Source organism: Pteropus vampyrus, unplaced genomic scaffold (genome assembly GCF_000151845.1).
Source record: "Pteropus vampyrus isolate Shadow unplaced genomic scaffold, Pvam_2.0 Scaffold185, whole genome shotgun sequence".
Taxonomy (NCBI): Eukaryota; Metazoa; Chordata; class Mammalia; order Chiroptera; family Pteropodidae; genus Pteropus; species Pteropus vampyrus.
Window position 1 is genome coordinate 1,356,604 of NW_011888966.1, and position 25,537 is coordinate 1,382,140.

General features: G+C 40.0%; 1 protein-coding gene across 4 annotated transcripts in view; it reads left to right on the forward strand.

Annotated features, from left to right (window-relative positions):
• Positions 1-25,537, forward strand: part of HMGXB3 (HMG-box containing 3) — a 39,883-nt gene that overhangs the window by 685 nt on the left and 13,661 nt on the right. For 2 of the 4 annotated variants that reach the window (XM_011371156.2, XM_011371154.2), the window contains exons 2-13: positions 2,208-2,346; positions 3,426-3,600; positions 6,554-7,051; positions 8,125-8,223; positions 11,060-11,191; positions 14,017-14,432; positions 16,171-16,346; positions 16,484-16,581; positions 18,815-18,913; positions 20,485-20,634; positions 24,003-24,304; positions 24,802-24,929. In XM_011371156.2, the coding sequence (XP_011369458.1) occupies positions 2,210-2,346; positions 3,426-3,600; positions 6,554-7,051; positions 8,125-8,223; positions 11,060-11,191; positions 14,017-14,432; positions 16,171-16,346; positions 16,484-16,581; positions 18,815-18,913; positions 20,485-20,634; positions 24,003-24,304; positions 24,802-24,929 (2,410 nt within the window). In that variant the 5' untranslated portion in view covers positions 2,208-2,209. The remainder of the gene's footprint in view (positions 1-2,207; positions 2,347-3,425; positions 3,601-6,553; positions 7,052-8,124; positions 8,224-11,059; positions 11,192-14,016; positions 14,433-16,170; positions 16,347-16,483; positions 16,582-18,814; positions 18,914-20,484; positions 20,635-24,002; positions 24,305-24,801; positions 24,930-25,537) is intronic. The other 2 variants (XM_011371157.2, XM_011371158.2) reach the window with 2 other exon arrangements.

The following is a 25,537-nucleotide window of genomic DNA, read 5'->3' on the forward strand; positions in this document are numbered from 1 at the left end:
TCTGATGGGACAGTGAAAGTGTCTCACAAATTTCAAATACTGTCCTTAACACTCCTTTACGGGTGAGAAAACTGAGACTTAAGAGTAAGTAGATTGCTCAAGGTCATAGAGTTCTACGGGTGCTGTTAAAATGAGCAAATTAGAACCCAGACCTTCTGCTCTCCAGAGCCCTTAGTTTTAACATTTATATTGTCCTGTCTTTTTTTTTTTTTTTTTTTGCATTGCTCTCGGTTCTAAAACCCTGTATGCCATTCTTTACAGGTGTCCTCTTGTAGTTATTGCTTTTCTCCAAAAGACTCTGAAGAGCTGAGAAATCAATTGTTAGGGGCAAAAAAGCACAGTCCTCACATATCCTTGATTTGAACTCTAGCTTCCCTTACCCAATGAAGACACTGGTCTCATCCAGCCAAGTTGTGGGTTATCTCCTCTTCCAGGGTTGCACTATGACAATGGAGGGTGTGTGTGTGTTTATAATGGGAAGGGAAATTATTTAGAAATGACAAATAATCTTGGGAATAATGTGTTCTTATCCCGGGATACATCTTTTGAAATTATAGGTGGAACATTTTTTTGGTCTGCATTTTCTAGAGGAAGATTTTTAGCTTTCACGACATTCTCAAAAGGATTCTTGCCTCCCTAAAATTCTTGCCTCCCTAAAATCAGGAGCCACTGATTTCAGCCTCTGTATCACTTGAAATTTAGGGCGGGGAATATACTTGTCAGAGGTCACATGGTTCATGTTCAGACTTGGATCCAGGTCTCCAGACTCAATATGCAGTACTCCTTCTGTCACTGTACCCTCTCATACCTTATCATTTGTGTAGAGAGGTCTAAATGAGATCCAAATGGGCTTTGTAATATACAGATCAGTCCTGTCTTTACTACCACAACGCCCTTTTCCAAGAATCTTTGATTCTATCAAAAACTTGACAGATTTTTAAGAGCAAGCATATTAATTCCCTGTCCTAAAATTCAGGTGGTTTCTGGGAAGCTTTCTGCCTCTAAGGATTTTGTCTCATGGGTAAAACTGTAACTGAGAATGTGGTCACGAATCAACTAACTCTTCTTGAACTAGTCATTCAGTTGTTGTATGCCCTTCCTTTTTCTAGGAAAAGCTATTAGTAATTTTCTGTTTCTCAGGCTAGTAGTGGCAGAGAGCTACTGTTGGTCTGTCAGATTACTGTTCACACCTGTGCTGTCCAATATGTAGCCACTATATGTCGTTGCTTAATTACAATTAAAATTAATACACTTTTTAAGTCACACTAGCCATATTTCAGATGGTCAGTGGCCATGAATGGCTACCATAGTAGAGGTCACAGATAATAGAACATTTTCATCATTGCAGGAAGTTTATTGAACAGTGCTGGTTTAGAGGGTTGCCAGTAGAGATGGAGGAGCAGTGTAGTATAATGAAGGCTCAGAGAGTTGGATTTCGAATTTAAAAAATTTGTCATTCAAGTCCCTATTTGGTGTGGTGGTTTTGGGCAGGTTGGTAAGCATCTCAGCTACAGATTATTCATCTTTCATAACGAACCCTTTCTTTTATATAGCACTTGACTCTGATAGTTATATCTGTGATTTTCTTGAGCCTTGCACTATAAATCTGTGATGAGGTGGATGAGACATCTCCTTTTTTATACATGATAAAATTGAATCTAAAGCAGCTAAAGGACCTGCCCAAAGCGACACAAGCCACAGAATGTAAAGAAATCTCTTCTATATAGGCACTTTATGTTTGAATGAATGACTGAACGAATCAATGAAGTAGTTTGCTTCAGGTGATAAAACATGAGGGAGGGGCCAGAACTTCTAACTCCTGGCCAAATATTCTTTTTACCTGTTACCATATGGAATTCTTGTAATGTAGGTCTAATACATCTTCAAGTTGAAGGATTATTGTATTTTATGAACGAATATAAGTGAAATGTCTGTCTATGCTGGTGTTGCTACACTTGTATGGTCAAAAGAATCACCTGGGGCACTTGTTAAGCATGCAAATTTCCATACCTTCTAGAGATTCTAATATAGAAGGGCTGAGGGGGCACCTTGGAGTCTATGTCTAATAAGTACTTCCCAGGTGCTTCTTAGGACCTGCTGAGTTTGGGAAATGACTCAGTCTTAAGGCCCTGGCAGAGATAAGGGATCATCTGCTGTTTCCTTTAGGGTAGATTCTTGAAACATGTTTGTGTTTGACTTTCTTCTAGCCATGGATGCATCATATGATGGTACTGAGGTAACTGTTGTGATGGAGGAAATTGAGGAATCCTACTGCTATACCTCCCCTGGGCCACCCAAGAAGAAGAAAAAGTATAAAATACATGGAGAAAAGGCCAAGAAACCCAGGTTAGCCAACATGTTTTAGTAGCTGGCGATTATAAACAGTAGCTGCTTGGAGAGCTGTATTGAGGAAGACTGGGTCCAGATTCACTGAGAGTGCCATGTCAATTGTTGAAGTCTCAGGGCATTGAGATTGGAGAGAGAAGGAGATGGGGGTGTGGGATGTGACAGATTGGTGCCAGCATTTGCCATTGCTGGCCAGATTGTGGTCATGTTTCCAGGTTGTCAGTGGAAATTGTACCATACAAATGGTGGAAGCTGTGTTCAGTAGGTCCTCGAATGAGATCGGTTTTTTTCAATATCATTTCGTTAAAACGTTGTTGCAATGTTGTAGGAACTTAACTCTTGTTTATATCAATTAGCCTATGGTAAAATTGGTTTAATTATACATTGTCGTGCCACAATTCCAAGAACCTATCAATGATATTGAGTGAAGAGTTACTCTACAGAAGAACTCTATTATTACCATTGTTGTTATTTACATATTTAAAATAGTGCATTAATAACAATAAGATTATAAATAGTACCAATGATATCTGTAAAGAATATCCAAATTGTAGCTCTGTTCTCTGGCTTAACCGTGAATGCTCCAAACTTCTCGCTCTGGCTCCCAGGTGTAGGTCACTTTGATAGTTCTGCTTGCTTCCCTCTCTCAGCCCTTGGGAGGTGCTGTTGGCCAGTGAGATGACCAAGGTCCGTGTGGAGGAGTAAAGAGTATGAGTGACAACAGACTATGTAATCGGTCTCCTAAGTAACCTTTCTGAGAGTGGAATGACAGGGCACCCGTATCTGACTTTGTCCATATTGAGTTTTAAAGCCAATCTTCTCTTCAGAAAAAGTCAAAAACTGGAAAAATAAACCAGACTTACCAAAAGTAAGCCTTTGCCTCCAGGCTTCTGAAAGGAGAAACCTCCTATATGCCATCTGAGAGAATTATTTAAATGTTTCTTTGTTCTACTTTCTATTTAGTTAAATGCTTTGAAATGAAAAGTTGAGTTTCGTCTCTACCTCCTCACTACCCAAACTGTATCATTGTAACATTTACTGGTTGAATGAGGGAAAACCTTAAGTCATTGCTTCTTCAGGTCGGCGTACCTTCTATACTATTATGACATCTACCTGAAAGTGCAGCAGGAGCTCCCGCACCTCCCTCAGTCTGAGATCAATAAGAAGATTAGCGAGAGTTGGAGGCTTCTCAGTGTGGCTGAAAGGAGTTACTACTTGGAGAAAGCCAAACTAGAGAAAGAAGGTTTGGATCCTGTAAGTAAATTTTTTTCCCACCTAATTTCTCCATTAGGTCAAATGGTGAAAGCCTTGGAGAGACCAACACCCCTGTTTTACTTGGGAAAACTTTGAGTTGAGTCATTTTTCTTTCTGGAGTCTGATATTGTCTGTTTTAATTTGGATGATGCCCTCCATTCTCTTGTCCTCTGGTTGCAAGAGTATGTGGAGCTGACATTTTTTGAGTTATCTGCAGTGAGCTTTAGAGTCCTTTTCTGGATTTTAGCCTTTCTTTTCTGAATAAAGAAGCCCCTTTATCTTTGTGGGTAGTAAATATTATTTTCCTTTAATATTGTAGCTTACTTAGGCATTTCGCCTACATCTGAGTTTTCATGTTACAAATGTAATGTAATTAATTTGTGTTGTCCTGACTACTGTCAGTTATAACATAATCAGCAATTAGGCTTTGTATTTAGAGGTAGATACAGTTGCTGTGTAATGCCACATTCTTTCGTCACCACTGGTAGTTGTGAACTATGCTAGTAGCAAAAATGCAAGGTTAAAGCCCAAGGTGATGGAGGAGACCAAAGCTTTGAGTACATGGATTAAAGAATAATCAAGGAGCAGTTTATGTTTGCGTCTGTTAGCTATTTTGTTATTTTAGTTCGCAATAACGAAATGCACTGATGACTATTAATACCACTGTATTTTTTTAAAACTGAAATTCCTGCAGGAAAATAACCTTGTTATTGCAAGCCGAAACCTTTAACCTTAAGTCCATTTTTCAATTGAAACACTTGTCTCTAACATCCTTTTTGATAATGTAGAGCAAAGGTTCCTCAGGAATTCAACAACTATGTTATAGCAGAATAGGCTGGTTTTTTTGCCCCCTACCATTTAGATATTTTGTCCTTATTGGCTTGGTGTTCCTCTTCCAGGAACAACTTTGTGTTACCTACAGTTTTGGAGATGCCACTGTATACTCTCTCTCCTAGATTTCTTTATAAACTGAGTCTGGGAAACAGTACCTTTTGGAGGGAGAGAAGGCAGAGTCTAGAAAAAGTGCACATACTTTCTTTGGTTTCTCCATTATAAAGTCAGTAATCTTTTTGCTCATGATAACAAAAGTTTCCCTAATCCTAGAGTGATATGATTTTTAAAGCTAGATACTAGTGTAGGTCCTACTGAAGACTTTTTAAAATTTTTTAATTAATCCTCTAATGATTCTTCCTTATCCATTATAAATATATATCTACTATCATTTTACCACTGTCACCACAAACATGAATAGATTAGCTCTGATATTAACCTTGGAAGACCCGCTTAACCTTTGAGTGTTGGTTTCCTCATTTATAAAATGGAGATAATGGTATCTATTCACAATGTTTAAAATAGATAATGTGAAGCACCTAGCTGAGTTCTTGGCACATACTGACTTGGTCAATAAATATCACTCTTTAGTAGATTAAATGTCTAGTGACCATATAGTAAGAAAAAGTGATATTTAATGCACATCTGGAATGCGCTAAGACTGGGTGAGGCTTTATGTACTGTGTTCGACCTCTCCCAGATTGCCTGGTGTGAAGGTGAGACCCTCGTGCCTGCATACTTTGGGAGCCTGTCAGAGCCTTTGTGGCAGGCTGTCTCCTCTACAGCCTCTCCGGGCTCATGCTAAGTGGCAGGGCCCATGGTTCCAGTGTTACTCCATCGCAGTCTGTAAGATGACTGTCATTTAGGCCAGCTTGGTTTCTCTGTGCTCAGATTTGTTGATTAAGTCCAGACCGTCCTGTGCATTTGCCACCATTTAGTTTTGTTCTCCTGACCTATCTGCTTCAAAGGGTGACTTGAGAATGTCATTTCTCCATTATCTCTTTAGTAAAGAAAAGCTCCATAAAGGATTTGGTGTGTCTGCTTTCATGTTTTATCTGGGTGCTTCCTTTGTACCCTAAGTAGGTTCATCAGCTATTTGCTTTTGATTTATTTAAGGATCGTTTTCTTGTAATTGACTTAGTGTTCCTTTTAAAAGTTGCTTCAGAAATTATTTTTTGTACTATTTAATTTCAGTTCTCACTTAACTGTTCACTTTGAACTTTTCTCTTTTCCTTATTGTATAACTTTCAATTTAAATTGAGGGTCAAAACACAAAAGCACCTTTCTCTTGGTGCCAATTAGTCATGCTGGGTTGTGCTTCTAGTACCTAGTCTCCTGGCATCTTAGTAGACCTGGCATGGAACCCCAGCTTTACTACTTAGTAATTTTGTGTTTTGGGAAAGTTTACCTCCTTGAGCTTTCCATTATTTCAAATGGAAATAATAATAGCACCTAACTTAATAGTGTTTTTTTTTAAGGTCAAGAAATTATTTTCTAAACCTGAAGATCCTCGGTCAGTGTTAATATTTATATTCTTTTCCCCCACCCCTAATATATTTAAGCCCTTGTCAGATAACCTCTCCCAAATGCACTTTCACCCACGAAGGCATCTTAGCTTTGTGATCTGTTCATCCTATTCTTTTTGAGTCTGGGAGAAACCAGTAATATCAGAATTCTTGCTACCTAGGTTCCAACTCAGCCTGTTGATTTATAATTTAGGCTTTTTGGTTTTTATTACACATTATACATTCTGCTACTTTGGAATGCTAAAGTATTACAGTTGGGGCAACTAGTCCTAAAAAGGGGAAAAGATTTGCTTAAGACTATGCCACACCTGAGATTCCCACTCACAGATGCCAAGATGAATGCCCTTTGCAGAGTCTAACCCATGTAATGTCTCCTGTGTGAATGAGTGAGGAAGCTACATTGGCTAAAGTGTGATTCAAATGAAGATGACATTGCTGTTACAGAGGCTGACCCTAGCTAAGTCTTAAGTCAAGAGAGTAGTGTCTTTCTAGTCCTTTTTGCAGGAAAAAAAAAGCGCTCAGAAATGTATATCCATGTGGCCTTACTCCATTTATCTCTGCTTCAATCTCCCCTTTTCTGGCTTCCTCAACTTCAGAACTCTAAGCTCTCTACACTGACCGCTGTGGTTCCGGACATCCCAGGTTTCCGCAAGATCCTCCCCCGCTCAGATTACATCATCATCCCCAAGAGCAGCCTGCAAGAGGATCGGAACTGCCCTCAGCTAGAGCTGTGTGTGGCCCAGAACCAAATGTCGCCAAAAGGACCGTCTCTTGTATCCAACAATGCCCTAGAAACAGTGTCCAGCCATGCAGGCATGGCAGAGCAGTGCCTGGCTGTGGAGGCCCTGGCGGAGGAGGTGGGAGCCCTTGCCCAGCCAGGTGCTATACAGGAAATCACCACCTCAGAGATCCTCAGCCAGGATGTGCTCCTGGAGGAGGCTTCCCTGGAGGTAGGGGAGAGCCACCAACCTTACCAGACAAGCCTGGTAATCGAAGAGACCTTAGTGAACAACTCACCAGACCTCTCTGCTGGAAACCTGGCTGTCCCTCACCCCCAGGTTGGGGAGAGCATGTCAGTGGTAACAGTCATGAGGGTAAGTGGCTTTGGTACTGATGTCTTTTGCTTTCTCGAATTACAAAGAAGGCAGCTAGCACCATGCAGTATGATTCTGAGGCAGTGGTTTTCAAGAATGCTGCTGATGTGGCACTTCCAGTAGGACCGCAGTCCTCTCGAACCTTTTTGCCCCTGAGTTTGCTCCAGAGTTATTTTCAGTTTTTCAGGCAGTCTCACTAGCCCCTCTTGCCCAGTGTAACTGGAATTTTCTTCACATGAGATAGTACATAATACATTAGCAGGAGGGGTAGAAATATTTGGGCTATCCATGAGTTTAAAGCCATGATCTGGCAGATTATTAGTATCGGTCAGGATTGTATGTTCTCTGAAGTTTTGTTTTTCAGCAAAGACATGATCTCTTGAACTGTATAGGAGAACTTTCAAATGGTCTTCTGGGAACAGAGTAGGTAGGAAGAAGGAAGTTCTCTTCAAGGCCAGTTTGATTGGACTGATAGCTGAGAAAGAAGCAGCAAGTCTCTTCAGAGCTTAAGTGTCATGCCTAGTTGAAGGAAAAGAGCAGTTTCAGTGATCACACAGCCTGGCCCCTAGAAGTGGAGAGCTGCCACCATGCCCTACCCCAAGTAGGATGTCAAAATATTGAGAGGACCAGAATACTGCAGCCCCTGGGACCTGGACAGAATCTATGCCAGACCTAAAACCATTTTATTGATTGTTGCCTCAGTGCTTTTTATGATAATGAAGCATGGCACTGTCCAGGTTAAGACAAATTGATAGGGTGCTAAGAACATTTGACAAGGTCAGAAGGTTAGGTTCTTTCACTAACTGTTTATATGATCTTAGGAGTCCTAAGTCTTTTAGAACCTCAGTTTTCTCATCTGTAAAATGAAGATAGCACATTCCCTCTGGTAATGGTTTTTCTCAGTCTTTCTTTGCTCTTAATTAAACTTTATTTTGAGATCATCGTAGACTCATTTTTTTTAAGATGAGCACACTTTGGTTATTGGGCTTGATCTGATCTTACATTGTTGGGAGAGGCCCCGGTTGTTCTTCCTTTGTCTCAATAAAACTGTTCTTCTCTCCTTGTGCCCACAGGATTCCAGTGAAAGTAGCTCCTCTGCACCGGCAACACAGTTCATCATGCTGCCTCTTCCTGCATACTCAGTTGTGGACAATCCCACCTCCATCAAACTGGTCAGTGTGGGATTTGATGGAGATTAGGGCCCTGTAAGAATTCTCTTCCATGTGGTTTTCTAGAAGTCTTAGAACCTTCGGACATTGGTACTGACAAAGTTCACAGAGATTATTTGGTCTAGGTATTCTTAACTGGGAGGGGTGGGTGGGTCTGTGATGGGGCTTTACAGGATCCATGAACCCCCTCAAATTACATACAGACTTTTCTCCTTGAGAATATTTTCCTGGAATAGGTTCCATGGCTTTTATCAAATTTTCAGAAGTGTACATAATTTAGAAAAATGATAGGCCACTGATCTAATTCAGTTCTATTATCATACAGATTAGGAAAATGGCCCAGAGAATTCTTTACATGAGATAGTTCATAAGTACACTATGGATTTATCTGTTTCTTTTTGCAGTACTGTTAATTTTATATCATGTATTTCTGTTATTCATTATATAAACATTTTGAGTTATGTCCTCTTGATAAATTGACCCCTCCACTATGAAGTGACTTTATCTCTGGCAATATTCTTTTCTATGAAACCTACTTCATCTGATATCCAGCTTTCTTTTCATTATTGCTATAAGAAAGGTATATCTTTTTTTATTTTTTTACTTTTAACCTATTTATTGCTTTGTATTTAAAATACTATTTATGTAGGCAGCACATAGTTTGGATCTAAGAGTAAGACCTATCTAACAGTCTCTGCCTTTTAATTGTGGTATTTAGGCCTTTTATATTTAATGTAATTATTGATATGGTTAAATTTACATCTGTTGACTTAGTACTTGTTTTGTTTATGTCATGTTTTGTTATGCTTTCTTTTGAATTGAACATTTTATGAGTCTGTTTTATTTCCTTTATTGGCTTATTAGCTTTTAACTTTGTTTTGCTTATTTTAGTGGGTTCTTTGACATTAATACTACACATCCTTAACTTATCACAGTCTGTCTTCTAAAACCTCTCCTATGGATAAACAATGTATTCTTAGGTAAGAAGCTGTAGTATCTTAAAACAGGAACAACCACTGCAACCTGATTCGTGGAGAAACTGCTTATTTCTCCTGAGCCTTTGTTCTTGCATGGTCAATAAGTGTCAGCCAAGCTTTTCTAGAAAAGCTGAGGAATGAAACATCAGCCTTAAACACCAGCATTTTTTCTAAAGTCATTTCTAGAAGCTAATATTTGGGAATATTGCCAAATTCATGGTAAATTATGTATAGAACTAACCTAACTTAAATTTTCACTCAGCTTTCTGGAGGAATTCAGAATGATTATTCTGTATGGGGCCACCATCTGAGAAAAACTAAGGGATGTTTTATATCCCATTAATTATAGTGTTTCACAAACTTTTAGAATCTTTTACAGTTTATTGACGTTTACACATTTATTACATTCCATATTTGCTGCTTAAGGTAGATCCATGAAGTAGGAAGAGCAGATGATTTTACAGAGGAGGAAACCCAGGACCCAAGAGCTAAGGTGACTTATTCCCAGGTCATTTACTACGTCAGTGGCAAAGTTGGAACCCAAAGCTTGGTCTTTTTCCTTGGTGTCATACCACTTCACACTCATCTTTGACCTGCTTCTACTATCATAATCACCTTTTCCTTAGATGTCCTGAAAGAGATAGGCTAGTGGCAGCTTGGTGTTTCCTCAAGGGAGATTTTTGCTTTCTTGGCCAGGCTGGGGACACTGGAATTAATAGCTGAGTAAACATTCATAGGTGACAGGACAAATCTGACATGGAAATGTTTTCTTTGAAATATCAATCTAGAAATGGATGATGGCTAATTTCTATTTGTAGCTGAAATGTAGTAATCCATTATAATGTATTCTGTTCAAAGGAGAATCAGATTCTGTTCAAAGGGGAATGAGAGCCAGTGACTGAATATATTCATATGCAAATACAGTTGACCCTTGAACAACAGGGGACTAGAGGCACCAATGACTTGCACAGTTGAACATCTATGTATAACTTAAAGAAGTGCACCCTCAGCACACTTGGATTCCCAACCAGGGAATTAAAAGTAATTAAATTCTGTTGAGGAAAGAGAGCATTGTTTTGCTGAGTGTCAGAGGATTTGGTTTCTACTGGAATTCCTTCTCATTTTTTAGTGACTATGGTCTGTTTTTTAATCTCTGAACTCTAGGGTCTCAAATTTTTAATAGGAATAAAGATAAAGCTTATTTTTTGAAATATTCAGAGCCATACGGTACAGCTGAGTGTATGGAAGGAATCTTGAACCAAAAGACAGAGATTTGATTTCTAGGTCTAGTCTAGCTCTGCAATTGAATCACTACAATTTGAGGCAAAGCATTTAACCACTCTAAACCTCAGTAGTAATACCACCTACTTCATAATATTGCTGAGAGCATTAAATGAGATATTTTGTAAAGTATTCAGCACTGTATGGTACCCCGCTCAATAAATAGCAACTCTTCTCATCATTTAAAAAATTGTAATTATGTATGGTGATAGATATTAACTAGACTTATTGTGATCATTTTGTAATATATACCAGTATTGATCATATACCTGAAACTAATATAATGTTTTATGTCAATTGTATTTCAAAAAAATATCAGCTATTACTGTCTTTATTTTTCTGCTATTTAACTGTAACCTTGGACAGCTATCTTTTCTCTAAAGATAAATTTGAACTAAGTCTCCATTTCTAAAAAGTGGACTGATTGTATCTTAGGACCTTTTTAACTTTTATGATATCATGAATTGCCTGTCCTTCTGCAAGCTGGTATCCTCTTGGCATTCGTGTGGTTATAATGGTCATCAGCACCTGAGAGAGGTTAGGCTGTGGCGTTTTATTCTGATTCACTCTCTTCCTTACAGACTACTACATACACCCGCCGGGGCCATGGGACATGCACTAGCCCAGGTTGCTCCTTTACATATGTCACCAGGCACAAGCCACCTAAGTGCCCTACTTGTGGTAACTTCCTAGGAGGGAAGTGGATCCCAAAGGTAAGGTCCATTGGCCATTGCTGCTTTGGAAGCCTCACAAAGTAAGCTTCCTATTTAAGAACAGATAACTTTAAAAATTAATATTATTTTCTGGCTATTCAAGTTAAGTCAGTTTCATTGTAGACTGTTTAAAAAGGAAAGAATAAAATGTTATCTATAACCTTATGACATTCAAGGAAAAAGCCATTATTGACATTTTGGTGTTTTTTTCTGTGACTGTATAAGTTCTGTATCTTGTCTTTTTATTTAACATATCACACATTAAATATTCTTCAAAAACTTTATCTTTAATTGCTTCATAATTACCCATGAATGACTATACCGTGTTAATTTATTCATTTCCAGTTAGGGCGAAAGTTTTACCAATCCATCCTCTACACTGACTGCTTAGTTATTCAGATGTATAGTTCACATCTTCTCACTCCTTAGATTATCTGGTCTAGGTATTCTTAACTGGGAGGGGTGGGTGGGTCTGTGATGGGGCTTTACAGGATCCATGAACCCCCTCAAATTACATACAGACTTTTCTTCTTACTCTTGCATGGCAGGTCTGTCTAATAACCTTACTTCCTGTGCTTTTGCATGGAAAAGTCTAATTGATCCTGTGGCCTTGATTCATTCAGATTATGTTTTTACTTTAGCTTGCTTTTCTTTTTCATATTATGTTTACTCGGCCCACCCCATTTGATTGAAATAACTTTTGAGCTATGTTTCTCTTTCTGAGATCAAACTCATGACATGAAAACAATTTTTTTTCTTAGCAAACTTGTCCCCTGTCTTGACTTGCTAAGTCAGTATTTTTTTCCCCACAAAGGTTTTTTGCAAAACTTACTATGTAAAGAGTAGATACTGTAATTTCTAAATCTCATAGGAACAGAATAAGTGAGTGTGAGAAGAAAAAGTGTAACATTTTAGTATTAACGCACTTAGAATTTTAGAGATAAAAGTGACTTTTGTTAGCTAGTTCAACTCCAAGTTTCCAGCTGAGGAAAAATAAATTCAAGGGAAGTGACTTGATGAGTCCACTAATTATGCCAGTGCCTTTTCTACTAAAACACACTTTTCTGGCATTGCTATGCTGTTTAGCTGCAGATTTCTTGAGTACTGATTTTCAAAACATATAAATAATTTGTAAAAGCTCCAGAAATGTTCATGCCAGTCAGGAGATGACTCACCTTTTCTTGTATTGTTCTAGTGTTCATACTGGCTAAAATTAGCCAGGAAACATGTGGCACAGTTCCCAATGAGTTGAATGGAACAAAAGATGGTATATGAGGTTCTTTAGCTCAGGGCCTCACCCCTGTGGGCTCTCTCATAACATTAATTGAGGTCTCTGAGTGGGCACTGGTAGTACTTGCCTTCCATTTTGAAAGAAAAGTGACATCTAAAAATGGTAGGCTGAGTTAAGGAAATGTGAGATCACCAGCTAGAGTTTTTACTCTGATTGCTTAAATTATCCCGTCTTCTTACAAAGGATTTTTGTCTAAAATAGCCTACTTAAGTGGGCAGTGTTTTACTCAAAGATCTCATCTCGGGTTTAGTTTAACTTGTCTCCTGTTTTTCTACTGACTTTTCCCTCTTTAGCAGTCAGTGCAGTTTTCTTGGAGTTTTTCTGTATATTTACTCATCCTCATGAGCTCGTGGGTGTTAGAATCTGAGAATGCTTTACTGGAGATTTCTTAAAGGTCATCTGTACTGGTTCTTAACTGTAAGCAGCATGCTGCCCAGGGGGCTTTGGAAAGGTAAGGGGCTTTTGGTAGTCAGTGTCTGGGAGATAATACTGAAATTTAATGTCAGCCATAGATGCTAATGAGGGGGAGGCGGTCCTGCACCATGAAGAACTGGGCCACTTGAAAGGCCGTCTTGTTGCTGTTGACAAATGCTGACAGCCCAAACTTCTCATATTTCATAATGGGGAAGTGAGGGTTCAGATGAAGCTTGCCTTGGGTCACTTAAGTAATTAGGAGTGAAGCTAAGCCTAGATAAAACCCAGATTTTATGTTTTATGTCTCCTAGTTTATAATGCCTTTCACTATACACATGAAAGGAAAAACCTTTCTGAGACCTATCCTGGAGACAACCATTATTAAAAAGAAAAATTTTTAAGTATGTATGTGTATATAAATATATGTATGTGTGTCTATAAATATATATAAATAACTATATTTCCACAGCACTGCTGATTGAATAAAAGCTAAGGCACCAAGAAATTTTTAAAAGTAGGTCTGTCTATAAGATAGCAGCTGGTATTTTTAGTGAGTTTGAATATTTTGTAGGATAATTAATATGTATGAGTTAATTTGACCAAGTGAGAAGTTTGTAGCATATGTGTATGTCAGCCTTAAGACTCACCTGAAAGAATCTGGGCCAGATGAATTTTCCCCAACGGAGGTGGAAGCTTTGAGTCTATCCTTGAGAGATTGTAATCACATTGGGATTAACAATCTCATAAAGGGACCACCAAGATAAACAATTTAGGGCTTCTAGGCCCAGTGCGGCAGCATGTAAACCTCTTTCTAGATGTAGAGTAGGCCTTGAACGATCCAAGGTCAGGGTAAGAAATGCCAGCTTTTGTTTGCTGAAACCTAAAGAGGCATGCCAATAAGAAATTTGTTAGGAGGAGAGCAACTTTATCCTAACTCAGGCATTGAATACTGAAATGAAAGGGACCTGAAGTCAGAAGTCTTAGATTCAGACCAGTTTTATACTTGGGACCTTTTTTTATCAGTTGCTTAAACATTATTATGAGAATTAAATACTTATGGATGTGTTGTTAGCTATAAAATACCATATGCATACAAAATGTTTTTTGTTTGTTTTTTTAGGAAAAGCCAGCCAAAGTCAAAGTGGAATTGGCTTCCGGTGTCTCCTCCAAAGGCTCTGTGGTTAAAAGAAATCAGCCTGTCACCACTGAGCAAAATTCCTCCAAGGAAAATGCCTCCAAACTGACTCTGGAGAACTCAGAAGCTGTAAGCCAGCTCTTAAATGTAGCTCCTTCAAGAGAAGTGGGTGAGGAGAATGAGTGGGAAGAAGTGGTCATCTCAGATGCCCATGTTTTGGTCAAGGAGTCTCCTGGGAATCGTGGTACAGCAGTCACTAAGACGCCGGTAGTCAAGAGTGGTGTGCAGCCTGAGGTCTCTCTAAGGACAACTGAGAATGACAGTCCTGGACTAGACATACCACCACCAGCCAAGGGGTCCAGCATCACCAGTCTGCTCCCTGCTCCTAAAAAACCGACAGGGTAAAACAATGTGTTTTTATATTATAGGATTGCATTTAGACTAGCAGCTTGGGAAATGCCTCATGTTTCGTTCCATGTCTTTACAGCATGTCTGAGAGGTAGCAGAGCCATTAATGGCTCCTAGTTTAGAGCTACAGAAACCGAGGCCTAGAGACATAGGATGATTTACCTTTCCTCCTTTACTCTGCTGTCCATGCCCTGCTATCAGATTCGTTATACAGCTCTTCCTGTCAGTCTCCCTAAAGCAGTTATCAGGGTCTTTCTGGTACAGGCTGTGGGCAATATTATAAACTAGTATTCAGTCCAGTGCTAGGTTTGGAAAGAGAAACCTTATTAAGACATCTTATAGAAAGATTCCTTCCTGTCTTGGTAGTCAGAAAATTCAGTTTGGGTTGTGCTGTGTCCCTGGCTTCCATTTGACCTTGGGCAGAGTCACTTCATGCATCTTGTCTTCTGAATAATCTCAAATTGGGTATTGAAAAAATCCTCATCCTTGGCACCTGACCATACAGACTGAAAAAGATTGTGTGCCTTGCAGATAGGTGAAGGTCCATAAGTATGGGCTATCTTTCCCTCTTTAAAGGCTTAACTGGGTTCTCCATGTAGCCCCTTCCCAGAGGTAGTTGTGGGCTTGTAACTGAAGGCCCTTATTTGTTTATATCAGTGGTTCTCAATGGGGAACAGTTTTGCCCCCGGGGGACATTGTGGCAATATGTAGAGACTTTTTTAGTTGTTACAACTGGATTGGTGGACGGGGTACCACTGGCATCTACTGGGTAGAGGCCAGGGATGCTGCTAAATATCCTACAGTGAAAAATTATCCAGCCCAAAATGTTGATACTGCCAGGTTCAGAAATTCTGGTTTATGTTATTATAATACAAAAATTTTTATTATTGAATAGGAAATATATTAACATAGTTAAAACTCAAAAGATATAAGGAATATACCCTGAAGAGATCTACCTTTTGTTCCATCCTTCAGTCATTCGTTTTCATTTCCCAGAGACGATCAATAGTCCCACCTTCCTGTGTTTCTACAGATAATTTCAAGCATATACATATACATAGGTGTGTATGGATCATTTTAGAGCTACAGAAACCGAGGCCTAGAGACAGGGAATGATTTACTTTTCGTGTGTATATATGTGTATATGTATATATTTTTTCCTCCCTTTTTCTCCTACATCTTGCTTTTTTTTTTAACAATATACTCTGAGATGTTTCTGCATCCTTAGTGAATGAAGCTGTGCACTGTAGACCTTTTATTTTGGGCAAGCAAACCACTTTCGCACATGCTCAACATGGGAGCTACAAAGATGAAAAAACACATTGTTCCCTTAGATCTAAGCCACCTTCATGTGGGAAACTAATACACTTCAAATATTTCCTCTAATTAGAGGCAGATTAGATGTTATAACTACGGCTGTTATTCTATACTATAGGCACTGTTTTGCACTTTTTTATTTTCATAATGACCCCATGAAGTATATGTAATTTACTATCTCATTTTACAAATTAGGAACTTGAGGTTAACAAAAGAGTGAAATTAATTGCCCAGGGCCACACAGCTACTTCATTTGAACCCTATCTGTCTATAAAGCCTCATAGTTTAACCACTTCACTATCCCTCCAATAAAGTTGCTATTTTAGAAATTGCTTTTTGTTTTTTTCCCTCTTCATCCTGAATTTCTAGGAGATTTCCCTTCCTGTTTTTTTTGTTTGTTTGTTTGTTTTTCAGAATTGACCTGCTCAACCCTGGGCCCAGGGCCCCAGAGCTTAAAGGCAGAGCACGGGGCAAACCTTCATTATTGGCTGCAGCAAGACCTATGAGAGCAATTCTTCCGGCCCCAGCTAATGTGGGCCGAGGCAGCAGCATGGGACTGCCCAGGACCCGGCATGCCTTTTCCTTGAGCGGTAGGGGCTGGGACAGACCTGGGAGAAGGGGCTTTCTAATGGGAAGGGGTCAAGAGTTGGGACTTGAGAATGTAAACGAGAGACTTAGGGAGACCAAATGTACTCTTAAGTTACCATTTGACTCCTGGTTGTCTCAGATAAGACTCCCTCTGTGAGAACTTGTGGCCTGAAGCCAAGCACTCTGAAGCAGCTGGGCCAGCCCATCCAACAGCCATCTAACACTGGTGAGGTGAAGGTAAGACCCATTCCTTTACCAGAGTGGGAGCTGTAGTGGGGGCTGGGGCGCTTGGCTGCTCTAAGAGTAGGGCTTTCACTTAGTGTCCCAAAGCCACAGGCAAAAAGCAGACCCTCATTCTTAGTCTGCGGGGCCTCTGGGAGGCGGTTTAGCATGAATAAGTTATCTGTTTTTTAATTTTTTTCTTGTTTTAAAATGAATGCATGTTTTTAAACTTTTTATTTAGAAATAATTTAAAACTTAGAAAAACTGTTCGAGTAAAAATTGGCAAAAACAAAGAGCACCCATGTACTTGCTACCCAGAGTCACCTGTTGTTAACATACTAATCCATTTTGCTTTATATCGTGCTCATGTGTGTCCACCCCATGTATGTGTATGTGTATGTGTATATGTATAAAATACAAGGGTAAGCTACATGGTCTTTTACTCCTTAATAGTTCGGTGTGTATTTCCTAAGAATAGGATATTATGTTAACTGAATGATACAATGCTTTATAGTTTGTATTCCAATTTTGTCAGTTTTACTAATTATGTCCTTTATAGCTTTTTTCCACTTCAGTACAGGATCCAGTCTAAGATTACATAGTGCATTTAGTTGTCATGTTTCTTTAGCCTCCTTTAAAGAAATGAATGTATGGTTGCTCTAGAAAATATAGAAAATTCAGATAAGGCAGAAAGAAAATAGTCCCTTGTGATTCTGCCACCCAGAACTAACTACTGTTAACAGCCTGGTGTATGCTTATTTAGCCTTCAAATCCTTTCCTGCATTTATGTGTGTTTATTTTTTGTTTTTTAATAAAAATTTTAAACCAAAAAACATGGCTCTTGCTCCATGTACTGGTTTGTAACCAGTACAATTCATTCAGTTTCATGATGTAGCTATTAAAGATTTACCAGGTGTCAAAATTCCATGTATTCAGCACATTTATTCCTAGATTTTTTTTTTTTTTTTTTTTTGGCCATATGTGGCTAGAATAGTTATGATCAAAATTTCCTAAAATCAGTATTTTCTTTTCTTTCTTTCTTTTTTTTTTTTTTTTTTAACACTTACAGCACCTGGTCTTCCTAGGTGGTCTCCCTTCCAAGTACTTACCAGGTCCAACCTCGCTTATTAGCTTCCAAGATCAGATGGGATTGGGCTTGTTCAGGGTGAAAATCAGCGTTTTCACCAGACCACTTTTTTTGACCATGACCTTCAAAAGGAAACACTTTTTTACATCACAGCCCAGTTAACGTATACATTCACATTAAAAGTTTAATGAAGCTATGCCCTTATTATATGCAGCCACTTTGGTATTTTCCATTTCTTTTTTCAAAGTGCTAGTTTCAGCCCATTAAATTAATTTTACAGCCCCTCAGTGTATTGTGGCTTATAGTTTGAAAAGCCTATCATGGACCAAATGGGAACAGGAAAATCGGTCTTCCATCTCCCTTGCCATGTGCACTGTGTCAGGTAACTTCCTTTATTTGATAGTTCTAAATTGGCTACAAGAGTTATCAACTGGCTTTTACTTTGAAGGCTGATCTGTTTGTCAGCAATTGAGTGCATGTGTGATCTTGGGATACAAGAAAGATGGTAATCTAGTCTGCTTCAACCATTTTGTAGATTTCCAGCCCTTAGATTCCCTTCACTTGTGTAAACTCCCAGTCTTCTCTGTAAAGAGTTTCCTTTTGTTTTGACAAATTGCCATGTCTTAAAATAAGCCCTTTTGCCAGTTGTAAGCCTGTTAAGTATGTGAAATCTTGTATTCTGAAAATCAACTTAAATTCAGTATTATGGAATACTTTTAATTTAGAATGATTATTATGTAAATAATCTCTACATTCCACATAGAACATTTGAAATTTGATAGATAGTGGTAAAAGGGGAAACAACCATGATCTCCTTACGCTGGGTATTTTAGTGAACAATCTGTCAGACTTTTTTCTATGCTAGTATTATTAACCACATCTTTGTATATATAGCTATTATATGCTTTTCTCACTTGATAAGTAGTTTCAAATCTGATTCATAGTGTTTCTAAAATGCAGTGTTAGAAGCTGCACAGAAAGGTGTGGCAACCCATGAACTTGAAAGGGACACTCAATCTTTGGTGGGCTGCTGACTGCTGGCTAGCGTGTGGGGGCTCATGTGGAGCATAGCTCCACAAATTCCCTAAGAAACTATTTCAGGACACAGGACCTCAAGGGTTTGAGGTTCAAAAGCACTAAATAATTTGTTCTGATCCACAGCTACCAAATGGCTCAGCCAACAGGACATCTCAGTTGAAAGTTGTAGAGGTCAAGCCTGATATGTTTCCTCCATATAAGTACAGCTGCACTGTCACACTGGTAAGTGCAGCCAGGTGATGGGTTGACACAGAGGTGGTTTGGTTTTGTGGATGAGGATGAATAGGAATCTAAGGTGGGTGGGGAGTGGTATTTAGAAATGAGAGTAGGGTCAGGGTATATCACTGATTCTGAAGATCTCATCACTGATACAAATGGTAGCTACTGGGCGAATCAGCTCGGTTTGTTGTTTTTTCTAGATAAGGTTTATAAAGCCGAGATCGGGATATTGCTGCTAAAAGTAATTGGAGACTAGAATCCAGTGTGGCTTTAGCATTCAACAGTCTTTGGACCTTTTAGCCTCTAAAGTGTACTCCACAGACAAGTTTGGGAAATGTTGTATATTTCCTCCCTAAACCAGAGTTACATTCAATACTAGTATTTTAAAGGGTTTGAGAAGTGCTCTAGTAAAGCAACTTATCTTGTTTAGTCACCAAGGTTTTCTCTCCATCTCCCTTTTATTTTTAATATAATACATATTAACATCCTAATAAACAAATATGTGACTCTGGGGTCATCCTTTTGAAGGGTAAGCAGCATGGAACAGTGGAATAAATACTCGATGTCAGAAGACCTAGTCCAAAAGTGGCTTATCTGCTAGCATGCCATGTGACCTTGGGCAAGGTTCTTTCCTTCTCTGGCCCTCAGTTGTCATCATCTGTAAAATGCTGCATTGGTTTAGATATATGTTGGGGCTTCTCTTGCTCTTAACATTCTCTAATTTCTTTGATCCTTAAGCTATCAACCAGCCAGATACCTTTTGATGGGTTCTCTGACTGAGTTGAGTAAGATGTATTGATTTTGAGAGAGCAGCTAGATTTTTTTGAAATTCTTACCTGATAAAGGTAGCAGATGAAGAAAAAGTCATTCATTCAAAAAAAGATTTATTGAGCGCCTCCTCTGTGCCAGGCCCTGTGCTGGGGATTCAGTAGTGAACAAGACAGCACAGTATGTTGGGTTAGTACCTAAGCTGGCCTAATCCTTAAGAAGAATGTGTCTCTTATCCTGAGATCTACTCAGGTTTCTTTTTCCAAAGACCTAGTTACTACCTTCTGCATGCCATGCATACCCTCACCACCTCCTCCCTTTGGCTACAGGAAGCCACCAGCTGGAAACTGCTTAGGACCTTTGCTTTGACTGATTAGACAGCAACTCGTCATAGAAGACTAGATGCCAGAGCTTTGAGCTTAGATAGTTCAGAAGTTACAATTTGTCTTTAGGTAGGGCTTGAAATTTTTAGTTCACCAGTCTCTATCACTCTTTATTAGAACAGGCCTGCTTCACTCTGTCAATTGCCTGGACCCAAAAGGCATTTGAATTTCTGACCTTTGACAGTCAACTCACTTGTTTCACAGCTGGGGAAGGACTTGCCAAAATTATATGGGCTGCATTAAGATTGAAAGGGGATTACTGCAGAAAAAGATCTTGCTTCAAAGCTCTCCGGAAGTTAGTCTAAAATCTAGTTTTGCAGTTGCCAGTTCTCTGATTTACTGACAGCTGGTCATCCTGGCTCTTGGCTCTGCCCAGGTGTAATTCAACTTTTGAAGAATTGAATGTTGGTCTTACTTTTTTAGGATTTGGGGCTGGCTACATCAAGAGGCCGGGGAAAGTGCAAGAATCCCTCTTGTAGCTATGTCTACACCAACCGGCATAAACCGCGGATTTGTCCCAGCTGTGGTTTTAACCTTGCCAAAGACCGGACTGAGAAAACCACCAAGGCTCTCGTGAGTTCCTTCCCCAAACACATCCCTTGGCCTTGGGTTGGGTTCTGTTAGCGGAATAAAAAGATTTCTTAGTACATGACAGTAGTTAGAGCACCAGAACTGGAACCAGGTTATAGGTTCTGAACCTGGCCAAGTGCCTTCTCTCTGGGCCTTCTTGTGCACATTGCCAAGATGAGGGGTTGACCAGATACCTTGATATCTGAGACCCTTCTGGCCAAGTGAACCAAGAGGTCATTCATCAAAGAGAATGGTAACAAAGGCCTTAAATAGGATTCAGTAGAATGGCGGGATGGAAGGGTTGACAGAGTTTAGCTCTGAGGCCTGATAGAGGACCCATAAGTAGTGTTTGGTAAATTGTTAGAGAATGGCAGATCCCAGGCCTTTGTACCGTAGATCACCACTTCTCCCATCCTTTGCAGAGCTTTTGGCCAGTCACTAAGCTTCACTTCTAGCAGGCTTGGCAAACCTACTCTAAAGTTGGACCAAACTATTTGGATAGTAAAACACATTCTACTTGGCTCCTTAGGGCTCGCTTTTTATTATTAGAATGAGGAAAATTGGGTTTTTCAGAGATCCTCTGAATTTTCACATGTGAGTTTTTTAAAGTGACTAGAAAGTGACAGCATCTGAGGCAGCAAATGAAATAACTAGGATGAAAGTAATCAGAGAAATGTCAACTGATCTGCCTTGGAGGGAAATAGATTGGCACACAATAGGTCAGGATTCTAGATGGAGCCTGGCCACACCAGACCTAAGGCAGACCTTGCAAATGGGCAGGATTTGGGTGGAAGGGGAAGGCATGCTGTACTCAAGGACAAGTGTGAGCCAAAGGGAGGAGGCAGGGAGTTGCTGGGTGTTCTTGGTGAGCAGAGAGGGCATATGTGGCGGAGTGTAGAAAAAAGGCTTGAAAGACACAGCAGAGCCACATCATGGAAGATCTTTAATGTGGGACTGGGTCCCACTGACTGTCCTTGAGCTAAGGAGAGGCCCAGAAGATTACATGAGGAGGGAGGTTTATCGGGGCTTAGGAGTGGACAGGACTGAGAGGTGGACAGAACTGCTTCAGGCTTCAAGGTTTCTTTGCATGTTGGGAGAGGCCTTTCTGGCAGATGAATCTTGGTCTTTCTATGCTTGAGGTAGTGTTCTGAGGTTATCTTTGTGAGACAGGAAAGTGGGACTCCAGGTCTTTCTATGCTTGAGGTGGTGTTCTGAGGTTATCTTTGTGAGATAGGAAAGTGGGACTAAAAAATGTGGGCAGTGATGATTTAGTAGGAAAACACTGGAGAGAGCTGAACTGGAAGTTTTCTGTCTCCTGAGTTTTTGTTTCCCTGTCAGTAAGACAGGGTGGTGTAGTGGGTTAAATCTGGGCATTTAAATCAGGGCCGTGAGTCCTAGAGAGACTCAAAATTGAGCTTCCAGGAATCTGTAAACCCTAGAAACTGCATATAAATGGGTCTGTAGCTTCCATCACATTCTGTTGGTTCCATCTGATGCCCTCTGCTGGCAGTGAGATTTCTTCCTGGATTCTCCACGTGTTTAATTGCTTCTCTTCACCAGCAAGACCACACCCTGTCTTGACTCCCTCTTTTAGCTCCCTATGTGACTATAATCTCTTTCAAGGCCGATATGTCTGTTCCCCTGTACCTTCTAATCCTGGAGCTTACATACACAACACAATAATGTGTTGTTCAGTAATTATGGATGAAATTGTGTTGGGTAGGTAGGTACTCTGAACATACCTTTTACTTTCTGTAGCTGTTAGTATGGTTTGCAACAGGGAAATGGGTGTTGGTCTCTTGATCTTGGATGATGAGCTGACTTAACTTTCTAGGCCAAGTGGGAATTGTCTAGGGACCTGTTGCCAATTGATTTCAAATTTCACTTTTACTTATATTCTTTTGTCTTTGGCTAACTGGTGGCTGCTTACCCCCAAGACTCCCATCTTCAGACATTCCCTCACTTTCCAATCTCCTGAATTTTAGGAGAAATACAATTTCATTATTGTTTTCCACAGGGTAAAACACAGATCAGAAACCCAGGGATCTTTGTGTGTATTACTCTTTGAAACCCCCTAGTGGCCATACATTTCCTTCGTGGTTTGTCTTCAGCGGCTGTAAGACAGCAATATCTCTGAACTGGAACAGTCTTCATTCCTTTCCATCTTTAAACTGTGGCCAAAGGGTATATTCCTGCCAACTGATCTTCCAGCCCGTGGTTCATCATGGTCATGACAGGGAACATGCAGCCTCACCAGGGCAACTCAGATCTAGTGTCAGTCAGCCCTTCATTCATTCTTTCTTTCAGCAAGCATATATCGAATGACTACTATGGGTCAGGCTTTTGGAGATATAAGGGTGAGTGGGACATGACCCCTTTCCATGAGGAGCTTATAATCTAGTGTTAGAGAAAGATAAGTAACCAAAATATTATAGATAGTGAAACAAGAATTGTCATAGGTATGCAGAGTTGATAGAAAGTTCCTTCTTATTATTAAGCACATAACTTCTGCAAAGCAACATATAATATGTCCAGGAAATATGAATTAGCATCTTTTATGTACCCTGGCCTCATGCTGGAATTGGGACTCATTAAATAAGCAGAGACCCTATACTCACTGAAGAGGCACGATAGTCATTTACCAACTGTGAGACAGTGAATTCTGCAGTAAAGGAATGGACTCTGGGAGCATGAAGGAGGGAGTAATTCTGGCTGCATTTGCACAGGGCGTCAGGGAGGAACCTCCGTTGAAAAGGGACCTACCTGAGAAGGACCTTTTTTTAATGAGCATTTCAGAACCTTGTTCCCGCAAGCCTCTGACTAGTGTATAAAGTCTCTGACTTTGTGCATCTTATACCTAGATGCACAAAGCATTGAAGATAAATACTTTAAGCAGTACATATATTTATTTTTCAGAACTACCATTCATAAAATTTTCATCGCATTCCAGGCACTGTGCTAAATGCTTTACTTATAATATCTGGTTTACTCTGTACTAGTATGTTGATCCTCCAGTTCATAGGTGAGGAAATTCGAGGCTTAGAAAAATGAAGTAAATTGCCTTGGGTCACACATATACAGTTGTTAAGTGGCATGTCCAGACCTAAAACTAGGTCTGTTATCCTCCTAACCCTATTCCTGGTGAATGGGAGCTGATACTTGAGCCAGGGAGATGCCTGTGTAGAGTCCTCGTTTTTAATAGAGAAACTAAGCACCAGAGAGAGAAAGCATCTGCCATGAGTCACAGAACGAGTTATTAGCTGAGCTGATTGGGAACCTAGGTTTCCCACTTGTCAGTCATGGGCCCATCCCTTTGCCACTCACAGCCTCTTGGTCCTGGGTGCTTGTTGATGGATCTGTTCTCTTTCCAGGAGGCGAGCTCACCACTCCCAGAAGTGCTGAGTGCCACCGAGCCCCTGAGCACAGCCCAGAGGGAGATTCAGCGCCAGTCCACGCTGCAGCTGCTGCGGAAAGTTTTGCAGATTCCTGAGAATGAGTCTGAGCTGGCCGAGGTCTTTGCTCTGATTCACGAACTCAACAGCTCTCGACTCATCCTATCCAACGTGAGTGAGGAGACAGTCACCATCGAGCAAACCTCTTGGTCGAATTATTATGAGTCTCCATCCACGCAGTGCCTTCTCTGTAGCAGCCCATTATTCAAAGGGGGAGAAAAGTAAGCAGCCCTTTCAGACTTACCCTGTCCCTAGCTGCCTTCTCTAACTTGGCCCAGGATGTAACCTTTGAAGATGTTATTCTCTGCTTTGCTTTTCTTAGGTTTCTTTTACTTTTCCAATTGCCAGTTAATAATAATAATTAGTAATTATCCGTTATTTCCATTGGAAATGCCTGAAAGTTTTTGTCACCAATTTAGGATTTAGGTTACATCCGTACTTCCCAGCATAATGTTTGGATTTGGGAGTTCAGTGGGATTGATTAATTTGGGCAGTAAATTGAGTTATATTAATTTTGGGGGTGATTCTACAGACCAAATTTCAACAAAGTTGGAACACCCACCTAGAAAACGCTGGAACACAAGCTCCAGCACCTTCATTTTCCTGCAGCATTAAAGTCTTGAGAATTTTTGCTATTCATCACTAAACTCTGGATGTTGATTAAGTATTAAGTGGTTGATATCCCTTCTGTTTTTGTTCGTGATGTTTTGGGTACTAGCTCCCTGGCCGGGCCCCAGGAGTGCTGGCTGCTGACAGCCAGCCGGCTGCAGGTAGTGACTGCCCAGGTGAAGATGTGTCTCAATCCCCAATGTCTGGCCTTGCATAGCTTCATGGACATCTACACAGGTGAGTGCCCGCCTTTCTTCCCTCAGAGGTCCCCAAAGCAGGCTTGATTGAGAACAGCCTATGTGGTTCAGACCTCTGGTCTTTTGCGTACTGGGACCTTCCCTTGGATGGGGATTCTGAAGAAGAGGAGATTTCTCAGTCCCAAAAGATTACATTTACCTCACAAGTGTAAAAGCTAGGACTCTATTATCCAGTATCTTTAAATAAAAGTACTTTTAAAATAACAGATTTTCATTGTAGAAGAACTGGAAAATGCTGACAAAAGAGGAAACTAAACATCAGTAGAAATCTTGCCAAGAGATGAACACTTAACATTGTGCTCTCTGATCTTCCAGATGTGGCATTCGTCTGTGCAGAATATAAGAATGTACGGAAGGATTTATAGGTTTATAGCTTTTCTTTCAACAGAAATGTGGTTGTGCTGCATGTTATTTTGGAATGTGCTTTTTTTAACTTAGCAGAAAACCATGGGCATGTTCCTATGCCAGCAAGTGGAGAAATACATGGCCATTTTAAAGAAATACATGGTACTCCATTTTAGAGTCCTCTTTGTAATTAAATTTTTTGTGTACAGCCTTAATTATTTCCTTTGGGCAAATACTCAAACG